At 43.0% G+C, this 20875-nt stretch overlaps 1 protein-coding gene across 1 annotated transcript in view; it reads left to right on the forward strand.

Annotated features, from left to right (window-relative positions):
• Window positions 1-1652: 1652 nt before the first annotated feature.
• Window positions 1653-20875, forward strand: part of LARP6 (La ribonucleoprotein 6, translational regulator) — a 36488-nt gene continuing 17265 nt past the window's right edge. Inside the window, exon 1 of the mRNA XM_081049438.1 lies at window positions 1653-1988. Within this exon, the coding sequence (XP_080905564.1) occupies window positions 1789-1988 (200 nt within the window). The 5' untranslated portion in view covers window positions 1653-1788. The remainder of the gene's footprint in view (window positions 1989-20875) is intronic.

Here is a 20875-nt window from a genome sequence, read left to right on the forward strand (position 1 = left end):
CCCCGAGATAACGTAGGCATAAATTCTTCATAAACTTTAAAACCTGGTACAACTGTGAGCCATTATTGTGGGTAAGGATTATAATCCCTCTTGTCTTTGCCACACAGGATGGTTTAAATGAAAGAATGTGTATTGCTTTGTAATGTTCAGGAACTAAAGTGATCCGATCTGCAGGCATGGAGGGGACTGCAAACTTCTCTCCTCTCCATCCTCATTGCAGGGGTAGACCAGGTGGCTAGAGACTTTATAAGCTCCATAACCCTGGAGAGAGGCACAGGTGGCTTGGAAAAGATCCTTTCCATTTCTTGCTTCTTCTGTCAGTAGCTCAGACCTAGGGCTGGGAGCTGTCCTCTGCAGAACACCAAGCGTCTCTCTCTTTCTTCATTTATTCATTCAAAGGCCTCTTCTGGCAAAAGACAGATCTGACAAAGAAATGGTGACTGATTCCAGTCAAACCTTAATAAGAAGGGCTGTCCTTCCTGCATCCCTGGGTCTTTCCTGGCCCCAGCCCAGACACCAGGGGCCCATGCATGGTGCTCTTTTATAAGGGCACTGCTTTCCAAGAGAGCCCATTTCTTGAACCTCTCCTGACTTGCTTCCCTATATCAAAATGCCTTGGTTCAGGGTTCTGTCCTTTTGGAGTCCTGGCAAATTAATATGATAAATTATGTTTAAGGCACTAAATTAAGAGTTTCCTGAAAGCAGATTCACGTTTTATTCATTTCTGTGCCTCTGTCCGTAGTTTGTGGGTCACATTTGAAGGGATGGAACTAATGAAAACTAAATGTGGAAAGGTGGCAGGGTTTTCCAACATACTGGCATTCAATAGCTCCCTTTATTCATTCAACGAGTATTTGCTTACTATGTGCAGGGCATATTCTAAGAAGCAATACAGGGCAGTGGCTTTCAACCTTTAGTCAACTTCGGCATCACCCGGGGAGGGCTTGTTAAAAGGCGAAGTTCTGAATCATAGATTCCGATTCAGGAGGTCTGGCTGGGCCCTGAGAATTGGCTTTTCTAACCAGTTCCCAGGGAAAGCTGGTGCTGCTGATCTGGGGAGGGCCACACTTTGAGAACCACGGGTATGGGACATGGTAGGCACCAAGTCTGACCTGGCAGGACGCAGTCGTGGGTGGTCATACCAGAGACTGACCGTGGAGATGTCCGTCACCTCGGCGGGTCAGTGGCAAAGACATTGAAGAGACACCCAGTCCCCTGAAGCTGATGTCTGCGCCTGCTCCCCCCGGACCCAGCAATGAGAGGTGCTGCGCCCCTGCACTCCCCAGGCCGTGGTGTAAGGAGAGGCTCGCGGCCGGAGCCCCGACTCCCCGCTCGGGTTAGGGCCCCGCGAGCGGAGGGCGCGCCCTGGCCGGCTCTGGGGTCCAGGGCCGGGTCCCGGACAGGCGTCCGCGGGCGGAGAGCAGGGGAAGTCCCCTCCCCGCCGGCGGCCCCGCCTACGCCGCGCTCCGCGAGCGGCCGGGCGGGGGCGGGGCGGGGGCGGGGGCGGGGCGGGGGCGGGAGGCGGGGCTGCACGGGGCGGGGGCGGGGGCGGCTGCGGCGCGGGGCGGGGCGGCTGCGGGGCGGGGCGGGGGCGGGGGCGAGGGCGGGGCGGGGCGGGGCGGGGCGGGGCGGGGCGGCTGCGGGGCGGGGCGAGGCGGGGGCGGGGCGCCGCGACCCCCGTCCTCCCCGGCCGCCTCCGCTCGCTGGCTCGCAGACGCAGCCGCCCGGCTGGCTCGGCCTCGCGGCGCGGGCACCGGGCGCCGCCGCAGTCCCGCCGGCCCGCGAGCCATGGCCCAGGCCGGCGAGGAGGCTCTGCCCGGGCCCGAGACTGCGGTGCAGATCCGCGTCGCCATCCAGGAGGCCGAGGACCCCGAGGAGCTGGAGGACGAGGAGGAGGGCGCGGAGGCGCGGGGCGCGCGGGACCCGGCGCGGTACCTCAGCCCCGGCTGGGGCAGCGCCAGCGAGGAGGAGCCGAGCCGCGGGCACAGGTAGGCGCGGCGCCGGGCCCAGGGGCGCCCCCGACCCCCGGGTCCGGCAGCTCGGCGGGCGGAGGGTGCGAGTCAGCGCGTCGCACGCGTCAGAACCGGCGGTGTCGGTCCTCGGTGCTCCGATCCCAGCTCTGGAACCCCCCGAGGCTCCCTGCAGGGGCCGGCGCGCGTTCTGAGGGCCTGGACGTGGGCATGCCCCGGGACCCAGGAGGAAGTCCTTCCTGGGCCATGTCCGTCCTGTCCTGCCTCGCCTTCAGTGAGCTCCCCCAGAGGCCCTCCGAAAAGCCCGCCCAGCCCGGTGTGCGCCTCCGAGGCTGCACCGCCCCCTCCCCAAACCACCCCGACAGTGGTCCCTCCTAGACCTCACTGCCCTTTCCGCTCGCCCCGCCTCTGCGTGGGGGCAGGCCAGGCACGGCTGACACTTGCTGCTGGGGGATCCCAGGAGGGGTGATTTCACGGTGTAAAGCGCGCCCTTGCCCTGACGTAGAATCAGTCCCAGGCTTGCTGCCTGCGTCCTCCCCGCTGGGGGATTCCCATTTTCAAGCAGCCTTCCCCATCCCATGTCTGGGTTTGCGTCATCAGCTTGCTGCCTTGGCCTGGGTTCCTGGGTGATGGGTTGTCCGGAGCTGGTATGGCCCAAGAAGCCACCTGTCTCACCTTGCCTCTGGGCTTTGAGCTTGGGCATCAGCTGGAGATCTTCGTCTTGAGTCCACTAAGGCCAGGCCTTTCGCAACTCTGGTTTTGTTTCTGCTGTGGAAAGGAGATACTCCATGTTGTGTGGAGTATCCATAGGGATGAGATCCATTGGGCAATGGCAGAACTTGCAAATTCTGGGAAAGGCCAACAGGCACTTATGAAGAGCCCTGTTCTGGGATTCTGCACGTGCTTTTAGCTGTCCGGGCTCTGCAGGATTCTTCTGTGGCAGACATGTACCTTCTTCACTGGGAGAATACTCAACCCAGGGCATAAGGAGACTGGGGCCAGAGCCATTCCCTTTCACTGGCTGACACTTTCCCAATGGAAAGGGTCTGGATTTACGGACCCAGAGATTCAGGGCAGTTCAGTGGAGACAGATATTCCAGGAGGAAAATCCAGCTCAACAGTTTAGAGCAGGAAAGCTGGGCCACAGCAGATGACACAGGAGATATATCAGCACTTTATATACTGTAAAGCCTGATTCATTCATTCAGCTCTGCTGAGTATTGAGAGTATATAAATAATGAATCCATAGTCGCTGGCTTCTCACAGTCTTGAGGAGAAGGCAGTCACCTGGTCCGATAATTTCAGAGGTCATGTATAATAGCCTCGAGTGGTTTATACTTCTGATTTCGTTTTTGCCTGTAACTGGCAAAAAGCTGTCCCCTGTCCTGGGTGCTAAGTTTTGAAAGTGTACCATTAGCCAGGATGACAGCCCTACTTATTTCTTAGGCCTGGAAAGATCCCTCATGAGATCTAAGAGAACATGATCCTCGGCTCTGGTAGGCCTCTTACCCCTCCCCACCCCCACCCCCCACTCTCTCCCTGCAGAGCCACCCTTCTTTCCCAGTTCCAGTTGTTGGAGTCTCATGGAGTTTTCAGTCTGAAGCGTTTCCTGCTGCCCACTGGCATAGAGTTGACCCCAGAAAATCCCTGGGGCTCTTCAGGGTGGTGGAGCTGACAGAGCCCAGCAGGCAAACATCCAGAGCACAAGAAGGTCCAGCCAAGAACAGGATCCACACTGTTTGGGCCCAGCCTGGCACGGGAGCAGCCACCACCCTGAGAGAACACTTCTCAGCTCCCAGAACCTGCAGGAAAGGAAAGCCCAGGTTCCTAAATTTGCTGGGTGAGACATGGCGCCCACCCCTCAGCCCATTGCTTTTTTCCCTGCCTGTCCTAACAATTTAAACTACGTACTCACAGAACCTAACCCCTCTAGGTCCCTGAACACAGGCTGCAGTATGTGTTCACGTGCTTTTGCACTCGCACTTCTGGGTCCCTCTGACTGATTGCTAGTCACCTGAAAACTTAGCTGCCTCTTCCCCACCATCCCCATCCTTACCCCAAAGCCGGATTTGCTTTCTCTCCACTGTGTGGCGGTAGCCCTCTGTCCATTCTATGCCTAGCGCTTATCCACAATTGTAATTCTAGAGTTCTGTGTGCCTCACCAGTGTATGAGCCCTGCGAATTCAGGTGCTAGGCTTGCCCTATTCTCATTGTGTCTTCAGCACCCGGCACATAGTGGGTGCTTTATAAATGTTTGTTGAATGAATGCGTGTCTATCATCACACTCACTCCATGGAATTGAAATATCTGTGTGTTTCTCCTCCACTAGACAGTGAAATCCTTGAAGGCAGTGACCGGGCCTGAGTCCTCTCCATATCTCCAGTACCTAGCCCAATACCTGGCTTATACCTGGGGGAAAAGGGATAAATGGAAATAAGGAAAAATCTTTATAACCTCCACATATCCATTAGTCTTCTCACATCTTGTTCACTAAAAAGGTGTCTTTCCTTTCAGTTTTACCTTTTTAACATACAAATTTCAAACATAACAGGTGAAAGAGTAGTACTGTGAGCACTCGTCTATGTACCCACCACCTAGATTTAACAATTGTTAATATTTTGCCATATTTCTTTGATGGACATATAATGTGTGCGGTTTTCTCTGAATCATTTGAAAATATCTTGTGCATAAGATTTATACCCTAAGTACTTCATTTTGTAGTACATGATTAATGTTGACATTCTCCTATAAAACCGTAACTGTATTATTGCAACTAAAAAAATTAACAATAATTTCCTAAAATAATCTGACAGCCAAGTTTCATATTCAGGTTTCTCACAATTGTCCCATGCTGTGTTTTACAACTATTTCTTCCCCCGCGCTAAACCAGAACTCAGTCCAGATCGAGACATTCGCCTATTATGTCTCTTTAGAATCTTTTAATCTAGAACATTATTTCCCCCGCAACCCCCTCCCACACCCAATGCTTTGCTATCTTGGAACTATTAAGCCAGATGTCTTGTTGAATGTTTCACAGTTTGGTTATGTTCTCATCATCTAGTTTCACTTGCTCCTTTGTACTGTGTTTCCCATAAATTGGGATTTAGAGCTATAGGATTGATTAGATTCAGATCAAACATTTTCTCATGAGCACTTCACACGCAATACCAGGAACTTTTCATTGCATCACCTTAGGCAGCAACCACGTTAGTGATGCTAAATTTGAACCCTTGGTTAAGGTGATCTCCCCATTGCAATTAACAAGTAGTATGTGTGGGCTTCTTGTGAATATTCTTTCACCAATGAACTTTCCCCTAATGGTTTTAGCGTCTGCTGATGCTAAACCCTTAGCGTCTGCTGACTCAACCCTTGCTTGAGTCAGTTCATTGGGAATTACAAATAGGTGGTGTTCTATCATTCTCTGTATGTTTATTAGCTGGCATTCCTTTATAAAAAAGAGCTTTGCCTCATTATCTGGGATTGAATAAGAGTTCTTCCTAATGAGGCAAGCAGAAATGGTTAATTATTCCCCCTATCTTTGAGCACTTCCTTGCTTTCTGATACTAGATATTCTAGGCCTAACTTGTACACTTCCTACTCCAGTCATGGGATCCAGCCATTTCCACAGAAATCCCAAATTCTAGTGGGAAGGTATTTAGAAACCAGGATTTGGAATTAAGAGTGCTGATTTCTACTGGTGTTCCATTGCTTTTAGGCCCTTTCAATAGACAGAACTAGGAAATACGTTTTCTAAAAAGAAAATTGTGTTGATAATTCCAATTAAAATTTAACATAATAGTGTTTTTGCTTTGTTTCTTTTATTTCTTACACTGGAAATCTTGATTCCTAATAACATGAATCTATTTACTTGTTTGCTTTGTCTTAGAATGTATAAAAATGATTATAGTACTAAATATCAGTACAAATAATAAAACCAGTGGCTGTCTGCTTTTCATTTAACAAACAGAAACATCTAAGTTTCTTTCTTTTCGTGATGTTTAGGGACATTGCACAAGCTATCATTTCTCTGTTCTGGATGATGATAGTGCAGGCCTCCATTTATCAATGCCAACTTTGTGCCAGACGTGGAACTAAGCACTTTGTATACCTTATCTCTGCTCCACGCCACAGATCGTTATTTAGATCGGCGGAGACATCCACTAGTTGTACTCCGTTCCCAGGCTCTAGGAAATACACCAGAATGTCAGAAGACAGGTCATGATCTCTGTCATAGATATCTAAGAACCCACGGACCACAAAACACAGGATGTGGCTTCCCTTAGTGCCATCCAAGTGTAGTTGTTCCCAAAATGCTTTTTCCGAAGTCAGAAAGTCTTGCATATATTTTCTGTCTGCCTCTATGAAGAAACTTCATCTTTTGACTGTGCCCTCGTGTTTTTATATTGCATTATCAATTGTTTGCTTTTTTGAACCTTTTCAGGTTCATTATCTTTTTCTAGAGGTGAGGCAAAAGAAACTTCACACAGATGGTACTGGACCCTAGTGTTTTTCATAAGTGATGTTTTCTCTTTTCTGTTCAATATCTTTCTTGTGGCTGTCCAGCATTTTCCTGGTCTTGGTGGCCAAAGCACCACATTAGGCCATCTGCAAGGATAAGTGAGTCCAGGAAATCTTTCCTGTGTTGAAAGTCACAGTGAGGAGCTCATCGCTGCACCATTTCTGTTTTGGCATTTTCCTTCTGTAAGGTATCATTTGAACAACCACTCAACGAACATACGTGTATCTAAAGTAGCTTGATATTTTATCAGAAAAGCAGCCTTGGAGGTTTTATGCTGCACTTGTTTCTCCAGATTATTTACAAATATGATAAATATTTCCACACTGGTCTGTGGAGCTAAATCATCTGGTTTGAAATATTGCTCCTTATATTGCCACCCCTTGTTTCCATTTCTTGCAGGTTTACAGCTGTAACAGAACTGATCACCACTCTAGATTTGCAATGCTTTATTTAAAATGAAACAATAATGTAAATGTAAAAGTTAAATGTAAAACTTTTTCAAAGTCCTCTTGAAAGGCCACTAACAAAATATACCTCTGTCTCAAAGAATCCTGATAGGTGGGATCTGCCCTACGGAAATGATTCCCCTTACATTGGTGACACTTTTAAAATTCCTAGTGTGCAAGTCTCTAGGTTGGTGCTAGAATTAAAGAAAACAGTATGAATCCTACTGTCCAGACACTTAGGGTTCCAGGCACTAAGAGATGTAGTTCTGATACAAGTATGGACAAGTAGTAATTCAAATTTGAAACGACTTCCTTCTTGGGAGAATTGCTTTACGATGGACCCTGATGTGTAGCTAGGATTTCGACCTGAGAGACAGGGACAAAGCATTCAAGGAGATGGGAAGAGCGTGCAGGAACCTTGTGACCCTTACAAGGAGCTATACGTCCTACTTGCTTGAGACAAAGGATCTGAAAGGAAATAGAAATAAGTTTGGAACTGGTTACAGCCAGATTCTGAATGGATCTGAATTAAGAGTTAAGGACTTTGGATTTTATTTAATATGAAATAGGAAACATTATTATTATTATTATTATTATCATTATTATTACTATTCACATCATCATTAAAGTAGAGAAGTGGCATCGCTGGTCTTCAAAACATGTAATAAGGTGCAGAGTGGAAGAGGCTTAACTCAAAATACAACTGGAGTGGGCTGGGGGCGAGGGGAGGTGGCAGGGCTGGGGGCGAGGGGAGGTGGCATCGCTGGTCTTCAAAACATGTAATAAGGTGCAGAGTGGAAGAGGCTTAACTCAAAATACAACTGGAGTGGGCTGGGGGCGAGGGGAGGTGGCAGGAGCTGTGAAGGCAGAACCCTAAGAATGCTCTGGATGGAACTACGCAAAGAATGCAAGAGAGAAAGGGGATGCAATACCTGAGAGGTCACTTCACTTCTTCCTTTAGAACAAGTGCCCAGCCTCTCTGCTTGAAATGAAAAGGAGCGGGCAACCTACTGTTTACTTCCAAGGGGAAGAAGAAGAAACAAGATTATTTTCTATAGGGATTAAATGAACTCACTGGTAATCTGGGGCTGCTGAGGTGGAGCAGTGCCTGCAGTGTAAAGCCTTCTCCATGTAAAGCCCCTACTTACTGATCCCCCACCTGTTCACTCTGAAGTGAAGCCTGCCAGTTGGCATGTCCCCCTCGTGTACTGTATAGAGCCACCGAAGAAGAAAACCAATAGGGAACCCACACAACCCACCAAGGAAAAGCAATCCAGAACTTCATTCTTCAAAATGAATAGCTATGGATCGTAACTCCCCACTCCTTAAGTGTGGGCTGTGTAGGGTGACTTCCTTCCAAAGTGTACAGTATGTTGGAAAGGGGCAAGAAAGAGTCCAAAGTGTACAGTATGTTGGAAAGGGGCAAGAAAGAGTCACTTGACAGTGGAGACAGGCTACCTCAGCCAGGTGATCAGGGTCACGTCCAGTGATCAGTCACGTTGATAGTATGTGCCCTTGGTATGACGTGAGGAAAATGGAAATTTACTTCTGTTGTCCTCCCCAAAACCCATGTCCCCAGTCGAATCATGAGAAAAATATCAGACAAATCCCAAATGAGGTGTGTTCTACGACATACCTGAATAGTACCCTTCAGCACTGCCAAGGCCATCAGCAACAAGGAAAGTCTGAGAAACTGTCACAGCCAAGAGGAAACTGTGGAGACATGATGACTAAATGTGATATGTCATCCTGGATGGGATCCTGAAACAGAACGAGGACATTAAGTAAAAACTAAGAAAATCTGAATAAAGTATGAGCTTTAGCTAATAATAATGCATCAGTGTTAGTTTATTACATTATCATGCTAATGTAAGCTATTAATTAAAAAAAGCCTTGTGTGGGGTATATAGGAACTATTTTCACAATATTTCTGTATATTTAAAACTATTCTAAAATAAGTTTATTTTTTAAAATGCTTATAAAGAAAAGGATGAATTTTTGACCAGTCACATGAAGAGAATCAATGACATGAAAGTTAAAAAAAGTGACCCCAGAGGATACAGAGGTGACACTGTTGGAAACAAAAAGACTAAAAGTATATACTCCAGTTAATACCTTGAGAGACAATATAAAATATCGCATTCACAAAGCAAGAGCCAGATGATATTAAAAAGGAACAATCTGAAGACACAGAAGAGTTTTCAGAGAAAAAAGTAAATACTTAACAAAATTTTAAAATTCACTAGGAAAGGTTGGAAAACAATGTCAAGGACATCTCTTACCATGTTTCCCCCAAAATAAGACCAGGTCTTATGTTAATTTTTGCTCCAAAAGACGCATCACAGCTTATGTTCATGGGATGTCATCCTGAAAAATCATGCTAGGGCTTATTTTCCAGTTAGGTCTTATATTCGGGGAAACATAGTACCGTGTAAATCAAAGACAAATGCAAAGACAGACAACATGAGAAAAAGATAGAAGACATAGAGGATGAGTCCACAGTCAGTCAACTAATAGGACTTTAAGAAAGAAATGTAATCTTAGCAAATACCTTCTTTCTGCAGTGAGCAATATTTACATAGCCATACAAATACATGCAACTGGTTGACTTTTACTATCTATCTATAGACAAAACATAGAAATGTAGTTACAGAATAGAATGTAAATATTATGAACCATGACAAAATGAAATAAAGGTATGTCTGATAGAGTTTGGAAGGTTGGAAGGGACAAAGAGGTGAAGGAAAACGTAGGGTAATGATGTGCACATCCTATATAGTGAGGAATTGAGAAATATTATTTACTGTTGATGGAATAAGCAACAGGGTTTTAAATGTATTATTTAAAAACGCAATTAGAAGGTTAACAGAAAAAATTAAAAATAATGTAAAGTTTTAAAAATTGGAAGAAGAGGCTTTGGGGGATGAATAACCCCAAATCAACATATAATAGGACATGCATACTGTCTAAAATTGGCAAAGAGAAATAGAGCCATAAGCATACCTTATAGGCTATCAGGCAACTCTCATAAAACAAAATGGTTAAATAGAGGATGGCTGTAGGGAGGCGGAACAGGCACTTACTGTTTTCCTTATAAGTTCTCTACTATTTTATTTTAGTTTTTGCTATGGATATGTATTGCTTTAATTTTGAAGATTCATTTTTGATGAGCTATTAATATGTCCAAGGGTTACATAAATAAGAACAGTTGGAATGGAAAAGAGAACAGATGGGAGACACGCAGGATGAAATCAACACTTGATAACTGACTTGAGGTGGGCCTGAAAGATGCATGTTAGGTTTTGAGCCTAAGTGCAGAGATGAGTGAATAGGGAAAGTAGCTGGGGCAGTTTGGGAGGGATGATTCATCGTTTTTACAGGACTGTTGTATTTGACCAAAAGTTGCCGATATTTGTATTTAAAGAATATAAACTTCTTTAACGTCTGTAAAGGATACAGGGTCTGTTTCGTTCAAAGACTGTTTGCCTAAACCAGGATATTTTGCAACATGCTCCCAGATACAAAATAGGTTTTCCTGCTCTTCCGGCACAGTTGCTGTTGACAGGCCCCATGCAAGGGAGGGGTTCCCTGGGTGCAAGAAGCTCACCTCTGCACTCGCAGAGGGGTGTCAGATCACCTCCCCAGAGCTGCCCGCCTGTTCTAGAATCTCTGGCTACCTGCTGTCTGCTCACTGGGTGCAAACAACTGATGCAGAGTCACTACCCAACACATTATGGGTTGTTGACTGTGAGACTGAAAGGAAGAGGAGCCTCCCAGATAGAATGTCTCTTGGTCGGTCAAGTTCTGCAGAAGCTGATAATTTGATTCTGGACATAACTGCATTTGAAGTAGTATCAGCCTATCTAAGTGGAAATGTCAGGCAGGCACAAGGCAGTTAGGAATTGACTAGAGCTCAGGAGGGAGAGGAGGATGAAGGGGTGCAAGGAGAGGCAGATTTGAATTGGATAAGCTAACCAGGGACTGACATGTAGAGTTTGCCGGAAAGAAAGCGTCAAGGAGAGATCCTTGGGGATTACCTACATTTAGAAATGGGAGAGGAGAGAGGAGACCGGGCAGCTCAATGGGGAGAAGAATCAGAAAACAAATCATGTAATCCCAGGGGGAGAGTATCAAGAAATAGATGAATGGATAAAGAAGTTGTGGTATATATACACAATGGAATACTATTCGGCGTTAAGGAAAGATGATATAGGAGCATTTGTGACAACATGGATGGATCTTGAGAGTATAATGCTAAGCGAAATAAGTCAGACAGAAAAAGCAGAGAACCCTATGATTTCACTGATATGTGGTATATAAAGCAAAAACAACAAAAGAACAAGACAAACAAATGAGAAACAAAAACTCATAGACACAGACAGTAATTTAGTGGTTACCAGAGGGTAAGGGGGTGGGGGGTGAGGGTAAGGGGGATCAAATATATGGTGATGGAAGGAGAACTGACTCTGGGTGGTGAACACACAATGGGATTTATAGATGATATAATACAGAATTGTACACCTGAAATCTATGTAAATTTACTAACAATTGTCACCCCAATAAATCTAATTAATTAAAAAAGTATATTAAAAAAAAAAAAGAAAAAAAAGAAGAACGTGGCCATTCTGCATCCGGGGCTAGAGGACCAAGATGGAAAGAAAGCACCTGGATATGGCAATTGAGGTCTTTTAGGATTTCCAGACACAGAACAAACTTGGGGGTAGGAGGGTGGGGTACAGGGGAGGTTTGACCAAGTCTGATTGGATGAACTTCACTTTCTCAATCAAGTCTGAAATAGAATCATCTGCAGAGAGTAGCGTCTCCCCATGGCAGATTTTGGGAAGAACAGGAGGCACTGGAGTGGGTCTGGAGGGTTGAAAAATTACACCACCTTCCATTTTTTAAAAAATTTTTTTACAAGTACAGTTTTTATAATGGCTTCAACTGCTCTAGTTTGGGAGTAGGATTTAGTGATCTGTGGGTCCCTTCGATGGTTTGGTCACCGTTGATATACTAGCCACTTGTAGTTAGTTAGGCCATTTTGCTAATACCCAAGTCCACCCAAAATTCTTCATTGGTCATTATTACACACCTCACCCCATCCTCTGCTTTTATTGTCATCCTTGTCAGCTGGGCTCAGAATTTCCTGTGCATTTGTAGTTATTTTTATCTGGTATATTCAACCTGTTTTCACTGCTATCTAGGGTATAAAATTTCTCTAATAAGTGAAATTTTGTTTTGTCCTTTTTAAAATTAGTTTCAGGTATACAAAACAACATAATGGTTAGACATTTACACCCCTTACGAAGTCATAACCCCAACAAGTCTACTACCAACCTTACATGGTATATAGCAGTTATGATAGCATTGACTATATTCCCTATGCTGTGCTTTATTTATATCCAGTGACTATGTATAGTATATATATATATATATATATATGTGTGTATATATATATAGTATACATATATATGTATATATATGTGTGTATATATATATACACATATACATATACATATACATACATACATATATATGTCATGCCAGGTGTCATGCGGGATCTCTTCTGGCCTCTCTAGTCCCTCTCCACACAGGACATGGTGAGGCCCAAAAGGAACACCCACATAGGCACAGATAGGGGAGCCATACCACTATATTCTCGCTGGGGGCTGGGGTGGAGACACAGGAAGCAGGAGCCACACTGTCCGCAACCCAATCCGTGCTTGCCAGCCACCCAATCCATCCTAACTGCAATCCTTGCTTGCCAGCCACCATCCTCTTGCTAGCCCCCATTTTCTGCTAGCATAGCCATGGCAGTTATATTAGTGGCCAATGGCTCACCGGTTACAGCTGACGGCCAACTAGCCACAGCTGATGGCCATCCAATCATAGTTGATGGCCATTTACTACCTGAGCCAGCACCTTTCCACGTGAGGCCGAGAGCCTGGAAGCTGCTTTCTGGGGCTTTATTCCCACAATATATTTACCGGGAGTGCTAAAAAATGTATACACATTTGAAGATTTGTTATCTCTGCCCAAGCAGTAGTTCTCCATAATCAGAAGTGTCTGGATGCTGATGGTAACCACTTTGAGCACCTCTTGCAATTGCAGACGTCAATGTAATTTGTATTCATCTTTTGTTATCGGAATATACTGAGTACTACAATTAATACAGTTTTTCCCTTTCTTAAAATGTGTATACATTTTTTGGCACCCTCTGTGTGTGTGTGTGTATATATATAGTTAATTATAGTTGACATTCAATATTATTTTATATTAGTTTATATTATATTAGTTTCAGCAGTGATTAGGCATTTATATAATTTATAAAGTGATTCACCTCAACTCCAGTGCCCATCTGACATCTTACATAGTCTTTACAACATTATTGATTATATTCCCCATACTGTGTTTTACATCCCCATGACTATTTTGTGACTACCAATTTATGCTTCCTAATCCCGTCACCTTTCTCACCCATCCACCAACCCCTTTTCCATCTAGCAACCATCAGTTTTTTTCCTTGTATCTGAGTCTATTTCTGCTTTGTTTGCTCGTTTATTCTGTTCTTTAGGGTCCACATGTAAATGAGATCATATGGTATTTGTCTTTCTCAGTCTGACTTATTTCACTGAGCATAATATTCTCTAGGTCCATCCATGTGTTGCAAATGGTAAGATTTCTTTCTTTTTTATGGCCAAGTAATACTCCATTGTAGAAATGTACCACAGTTTCTTATTGATGGGCATTTTGGTTGTTTCCATGTCTTAGTTATAGTCAATAGCGCTGCAATAAATTTAGGGTTGCATATATTTTTTGAATTAGTATTTTGGATTTCTTTGGATACATACCCAGGAGTGGAATTGCTGGGTCATAAGGTAGTTTTAATTTTAATTTTTTTTAAAAGTCTGCCTCTCTCTTTTTTTTGTTTGTTTTTGGGTTTGGGGTTTTTGAAAAAGATTTTATTGGGGAAGGGGAACAGGACTTTATTGGGGAACAGTGTGTACTTCCAGGACATTTTCCAGGTCAAGTTGTTGTCCTTTGGATCTTAGTTGTGGAGGGTGCTGTTCAGCTTAAAGTTGTTGTCCTTTCAGTCTTAGTTGTGGAGGGCATAGCTCAGCTCCAGGTCCAGTTGCCGTATCTAGTTGCAGGGGGCGCAGCCCACCATCCCTTGCAGGAGTCAAACTGGCAACCTTGTGGTTGAGAGGGTGTGCTCCAACCAACTGAGCCATCGGGGAGCTCAGCGGCAGCTCAGCTCAAGGTGCCGTGTTCAATTTTTAGTTGCAGGGGGCGCTGCCCACCATTGCTTGCGGGACTCTAGGACTTGAACCGGCCACCTTGTGGTTGGGAGCCCACTGGCCCATGTGGGAATCAAACTGGCAGCCTTCGGAGTTAGGAGCATGGAGCTCTAACCGCCTGAGCTACTGGGCCGGTCCTATTTTTAATTTTTTGAGAAACCTCCATACTGTTTTCCATAGTGGCTGCACCAATCTGCAATCCCACCAACAGTGATTGAGGGTTCCCTCTTCTCCGCATCCTCACCAATGCTTGTTGATTTATTAATGATAGCCATTCTGACAGGAGTGACGTGGTATTTCATTGTGGTTTTAATTTGCATTTCTCTGATGATTCGTTATGTTAACCATTTTTTTATATGTCTATTGGCCATCTTTATATCCTCTTTGGAAACATATCTGTTCAGGTCCTCTGTCCATTCTGTAATTGGATTATTTGATTTTTTTGGTGTTGAGTTGTATGAATCCTTTATAAATTTTGGATGTTAACCCCTTATCAGGTGTAACATTGGCAGATATCTTCTCCCATGCAATAGGATATTTTTTCATTTTGTTAATGGTTTCCTTTACTGTGAAAAAAACTTTTTAGTTTGATGTAGTCCATTTGTTATTTTTTTTGTTTCCCTTGCCTGAAGAAATATATCAGTAAAAATATTACTAAGGGTAATGTCTGATAGTTTACTGCCTATGTTTTCTTCTAGGAATTTTACGGTTTCAGGTCTTACATTTAAGTCTTTAATCTATTTTGAGTTTATTCTTGTATGTGGCATAAGAAGGTGATCCAGTTTGATATTATTGCGTGTATCTGTCCAGTTTTCCTAGCACCATTTATTGAAGAGACTATCTTTATTCCAGTGTAAACTCTTGCTTCCTTTGTCATAGATTAAATGACCATGTAGGCATGGATTTATTTCTGGGTTCTCTATTCTGTTCCGTTGATCTATGTGTCTGTTTTTATGCCAATACCATTCTGTTTTGATTGCTATGGACTTGTAATATATTTTGATATCAGGTAGCGTAATATCTCAAACTTTGTTCTTTCTCAGGATTGCCGTGGCTGTTCGATGACTTTTATGATGCCATATAAATTTTAGAATTATTTGTTCTAGTTCTGTGAAAAAAAATGCCATTGGCATTTTGATAGGGATTGCATTGAATCTATATATTGCTTTGGGTAGTATGGACATTTTTACTATATTCTTTCTATCCATGAGCATGGTATATGTTTCCCTTTATTTATATCTTCTTTAATTTCCTTCTTCAATGTCTTGCAATTTTCTGAAAATCGGTCTTTTATTTCCTTTGTTAAATTTATTCCTAAGTTTTATGGTTTTTTGGTGCAATTGTAAATGGAATTGTTTTCTTAATTTCTTTTTCTGGTAGTTTATTAGTGGTGTATGAAAATGCAACCGATTTCTGAATATTAATCTTTTTATCCTGCTACTTTACTAAATTCATTTATCAGTTCTAATAGTTTTTTTGGTGGAATCTGTGGAGTTCTCTATACATAATATAGAATCATCTGCAAAGAATGACAGTTTTACTTCTTCCTTTCCAATTTGGATACCTTTGATTTCTTTTGCTTGTCTGATTGCTGTGCCTAGGATGTCCAGCACTATGTTGAATAAAAGTGGTGAAAGTAGTCATCCTTGTCTTGTTTCTGATCTTAAAGGGATGCTTTTAGCTTTCCCCCATTAAGTGTGATATTAGCTGTGAGTTTGTCATATGTGGCCTTTATTATGTTGAGATATGTTTCATCCACTTTGCTGAGAGTTTTTGTCATAAATGGATGCTGGATTTTGTCAAATGCATTTTCTACATCTTTTGGTATGACCATGTGGTTTTGATTTTTAATTTTGTTTATGTAGTGCATCATGTTAATTGATTTGCAGATGTTGAACCAACTTTGCATATTAGGAATGATCCCACTGGATCGTCATGTATGATATTTTTTAGTATTGCTAAATTTGGTTTACTAATATTTTTGGTGAGGATTTTTGCATCTATGTTCATCAGGGATATCAGCCTATAGTCTTCTTTTTTTGTAATGTCTTTGCCTGGTTTTGGAATCAGGGTGATAAAATGATGGCCTCATAAAATGAGCTTGGGAGCCTTTCCTCCTCTTAGAAGTTTTTGAAGTATTTTTAGGAGAATAGTAGGTATTAATTCTTTTTTGGATGTTTTGTAAAATCACCTGTGAAGCCTTCTGGTCCAGGACTTTTGTTTGTTGGGAGTTTCTTGATTACTAATTTGATTTCATTGGTAGTCATTGGTCTGTTCAGATTTTAGGTTTCATCATGATTCAGCCTTGGAAGATTGTATGCTTCTAGCAATTTTCCATTTCTTCCAGATTGTGCAATTTGTTGGTGTATAGATGCTTGTAGTATTTCCTTAAATTTTTTTTTTATTTCTATAGTGTCATTGTCACTTCTCCTTTTCATTTCTGATTTTATTTATTTGGGTCCTCTCTTTTTTTCTTGATGAGTCTGATTCAAGGTTTGTCAATTTTGTTTATCTTTTTTTAAAAAACTGCTCTTGGTGTCATTGATCTTGTGTATTGTTTTTTTAGTCTCTGCTTCATTTATGTCCACTCTGATCATTATTATTTCCTTCCTTGTACTCACTTTGGGCTCTGTTTGCTGTTATTTTTTTCAGTTCCCTTAGGTGTAAAGTTAGTCTGTTTATTTGAGTTTTTTTTGTTTCTTTAGGTTAGGCCTGTATTGATATAAATTTCCCTCTTAGGACTGCTTTTGTTGTGTCCCATAGATTTTTGGGTCATTGTGTTTTCATTTCGCTTGTCTCAGGTATCTTTTGATTTCTCCTTGATCTCATTGTTGACCCATTCATTTTTAGTAGAATGTTATTTAGCCTCCATGTGTTTTTCAGTATTTCTCTTGTAATTGATTTCTAGTTTCATATCATTGTTGTCGGAGAGGACACTTGATATGATTTCAGTGTTCTTAAATTTATTGAGACTTGTTTTGTGGCCCAACATATGGTCTATTTTGGAAATGTTCCATGAGCACTTGAAAAGAATGTATATTCTGCTGTTTTGGGGTGAAATGCTCTAAGAATATCAATTAAATCCATCTGGTCTGTTTGTCATTTAAGGGTGCAGTTTCTGTGTTGATTTTCTGTCTGGAGGACCTGTCCATTGTTGTCAGTGGGGTGTTAAAGTCTCTGCTATGATTGTGTTACTGTTAATCTCTGCCTTTATGTCAGTCAATATTTGCATTATATATTTAGGTGTTCCTGTGTTGGGTGCGTAAATGTTTACTAGGGTGATCGCCTTTTGTCAGATTGATCCCTTTATTATTAGTTAATGGCCTTCTTTGTCTATTATTATAGTCTTCATTTTAAAGTCTATTTTATCCAATATAAGTATTGCTACCCTAGCTTTTATCTCGTTTTCTTTTCGTGAAATATCTTTTTCCATCACTTTACTTTCAGTCTGTGTGTGTCTTTCAATCTGAGGTGGGTCTCTTGTAGACAGCATCTGCATGGGTCTTATTTTCTCACCCATTCAGCTATCCTATATCTTTTGACTGGAGCATTTAATCCATTTACATTTAAAGTGATTATTGATAAGTACATAGTTATTGTCATTTTATTATTCATATTTTTAAGCTTCATTTGTTTGTTTTCTCTTTTTTTCTCCTTAAAGGAGTCCTTTTAACATTTCTTGTAATACTGGCTTGGTGGTTATGAATTTCTATAGCTTTTAGCTTTTTCTTATCTAGGAAGCTCATTATCTCTCCTTCAATTTTAAATGATAGACTTGCTGGGTACAGTAGTTTTGGTTGTAGGTTCCTGCTTTGCATTACTTTGAATATTTCCTGTCACTCCCTTCTGACTGAAAAGTTTCTTTTGAGAAATCAGCTGAGTCTTACAGGAGCTCCCTTGTAAGTAACTAGTTGTCTTTCTCTTGCTGCTTTTAGGATTCTCTTTGTCTTTAAATTTTGGCATTTTAATTATGATGTGTCTTGGTGTGGGCCTCTCTGGGTTTATCTTGTTTGGGACTATCTGCATTTCCTGGGTTTGTATGCCTATTTTCTTCACCAGGTTAAAGAAATTTTCAGTCATTATTTCTTCAAATAGGTTCTCAATCCCTTGCTTCCTCTCTTCTTCTGGTACTCCTGTGATGTAAATGTTGTTACGATTGATGTTGTCCCATAGTTCCTTAAACTATGTCAATATTTAAAATTCTTTTTGTTGTTCCAATTTGGGTGTTTTTTGCTACCTTGTCTTCTAAATCACTGATTCAGTCCTCTGCTCCATCTAATCTACTGTTGATTCCTTCTGGTGTATTCTTCACTTCAGGTATTGTATTCCTTATTTCTAACTGGTTCTTTTTTATGGTTTCTGTGTCCTTCTTTATGCTTACTCTCTTTGTTGCAGTTCTCAATAATTTCCTTAAGCCTTCTCATAACCAGTGTTTTAAACTTTGTCTCTGGCTGGTTGGTTGCCTCCATTTCATTTAGTGCTATTTCTGGAGGTTTCTCCTGTTCTTTTATTTGGGACATGTTTCTATGTTTTCTCATTCTGGCTGCCTCTGAGTGCTTGCAACTATGTCCTAGGTATATCTCCTATGTCTCTCAGTCTTTGCTTGGTGGCCTTATGTAGTATGTATCCTGTGTGGCCCAATGGCACAGTTTCCATGATAACCTGTGCATGTGTTCCAGGGGTGCTCCTTGAGTATGTTGTGTGTGTTCTTCAGTTGTAGTTGAACCTTGATTGTTTTTGGTGCATCAGTGGGTGGGATTGACTCCCAGGCTGACTGACTGAGAGGATTGGCTACACCCACAGTGTATGAGCTGCTGTGTGGGGGCTGACCCCTCAGGAGGATTCACCCCTATGGGCTCTTTTGCATGTTGAGACTATCCTTTGGGTGTGCTGCTTGGGGGTATAACCAGGTAGTGCTCTGATGTGGTCTGAAGCTGGCCTCTGGGTGTGTTGTTTCTGGTGTCTCTTGGGAGGGGCTTCCATGCAGGCCAATTTTAGCCTTGCCTGTGACCAGCCCGTGGCTACGTGGTAGGAGCCACAAAGCTATATGTGATTGGCTGCTGCCTGTGCTAGACCTGGAAGTGTGTGTGGGTGGCCTTCCTGTGAACTGAGGCCAGCTGCCACCAGTATTGGGCCTGAGGCAGCTTAGCAAAAGGACCAAAGTCACCTAGGCCTATTGCCACTTTCTGGCACAGTTGTTGAGAGAACCTCCTTAGGTGCACACACAGAACTGGTTGACCCTCTGTCGAGAGTGCCCTTGGCTATGCTGGGTGGGATGGGGTCCCAGGGAGTCATGAGATGTGGCTAGTAGTTTTTACAAAGTTAATGCAGTTTCGGTTCTTGCACTGGTCCTGGGCCCATGACCACTTCACAAAATCCCCTGAGAACACTGTGGCCAGCTAATGCTCGCCTCAGGCCCGCAGGTCCCTGAGAGCTGCCCAAGAGAAGCTGTGGTCCACGTTTTGGGTCACTGCCCACCACCAAAAGTTCTCCGCTGCTGCAGGCCATCTGCTGCTGTAAAAGGCTTCCACAGCTTGTGGGGCAGGGCCTGCTGCTCAGTAGTCATTAGTGTCCCGAAGGTAGTACATACATGCAGATTTTACCAGACCAACACAGTCTCAGATTGGGCCTTTTGTGGGAGGATTCAACATAGAAAAGATGGCGCCTTCCTGTAGACAACACGTGAGTCAGGCTCCACACAGGGATAATGGCTCCTCTCCCTCCAGTCCTCACTCTGAAGTCATACAACAGTCTTTCCCCATGTATCTCTGGCACCTCTCGAATTGCTGCCCCACTACTAGAGACCAGGTGAATGATTGCAGACGCGTGAGTCTGTGTGTGGGTTCTTTGAGAGGACTTCTGGGTTTCCAGCTGCGTTCCATCTCACCAGGAGGAGCAGACACAGTCCTCACTGATTTTCACTGTCAGATGTTGTGGCAGATCCACTTCCCAGTACAGGACCCCTGGGCTGGGGACCCTTCCTTCTTCCAGGGGGACCTCCACCACCAAGGTGTCCCTTTTGATGTTCAACCACTATCTGTGGGTTTGGGGTCAGCCCATTTCATATCTCCACCCCTCCTCTCAATGTGGCCTATTCTTTATATCTTTAGTTATAGAGGTTTCTGTTCAGCTAGTCTTCAGATGATTCTTGAGGTTGATTGTTTTATAATTTATTTGTAATCTTAGTGTGATCCTGGGATGCAGTGGGCATGGTGTTTACCTAATCAGCCATCTTGGACCCTCTCCGACTCTTTGTCTTTTGATTGGAACATTTAATCCACTTACACTTAAAGTAATTGCTGATAGATATGCAGTTATTGCCATTTTATTATTATTATTTTCATCTTAAATAAATCCCTCTAAGATTTCTTATACTACTGATTTGGTAGTGATGAACTCCTTTAGATTTTTTCTTGTCTGGGAGGCTCTTTATCTGTCCTTCAATTCTAAATGATAGCTTTACTGGGTAGAGTAATCTTGATTGTAGGTTCTTGCTTTTCATCGCTTTGAATATTTTGTGGCAATCCCTTCTGGCCTGCAAAGTTTCTGTTAATAAATCAACTGATAGTCTTCTGAGAGCTCCCTTGTAGGTAACTAACTGCTTTTCTCTTGCTGCTTTTAAGATTCTTTCTTTGTTTTTAA

The sequence above is a fragment of the Rhinolophus hipposideros genome (genome assembly GCF_964194185.1).
Source record: "Rhinolophus hipposideros genome assembly, chromosome: 5".
Taxonomy (NCBI): domain Eukaryota; kingdom Metazoa; phylum Chordata; class Mammalia; order Chiroptera; family Rhinolophidae; genus Rhinolophus; species Rhinolophus hipposideros.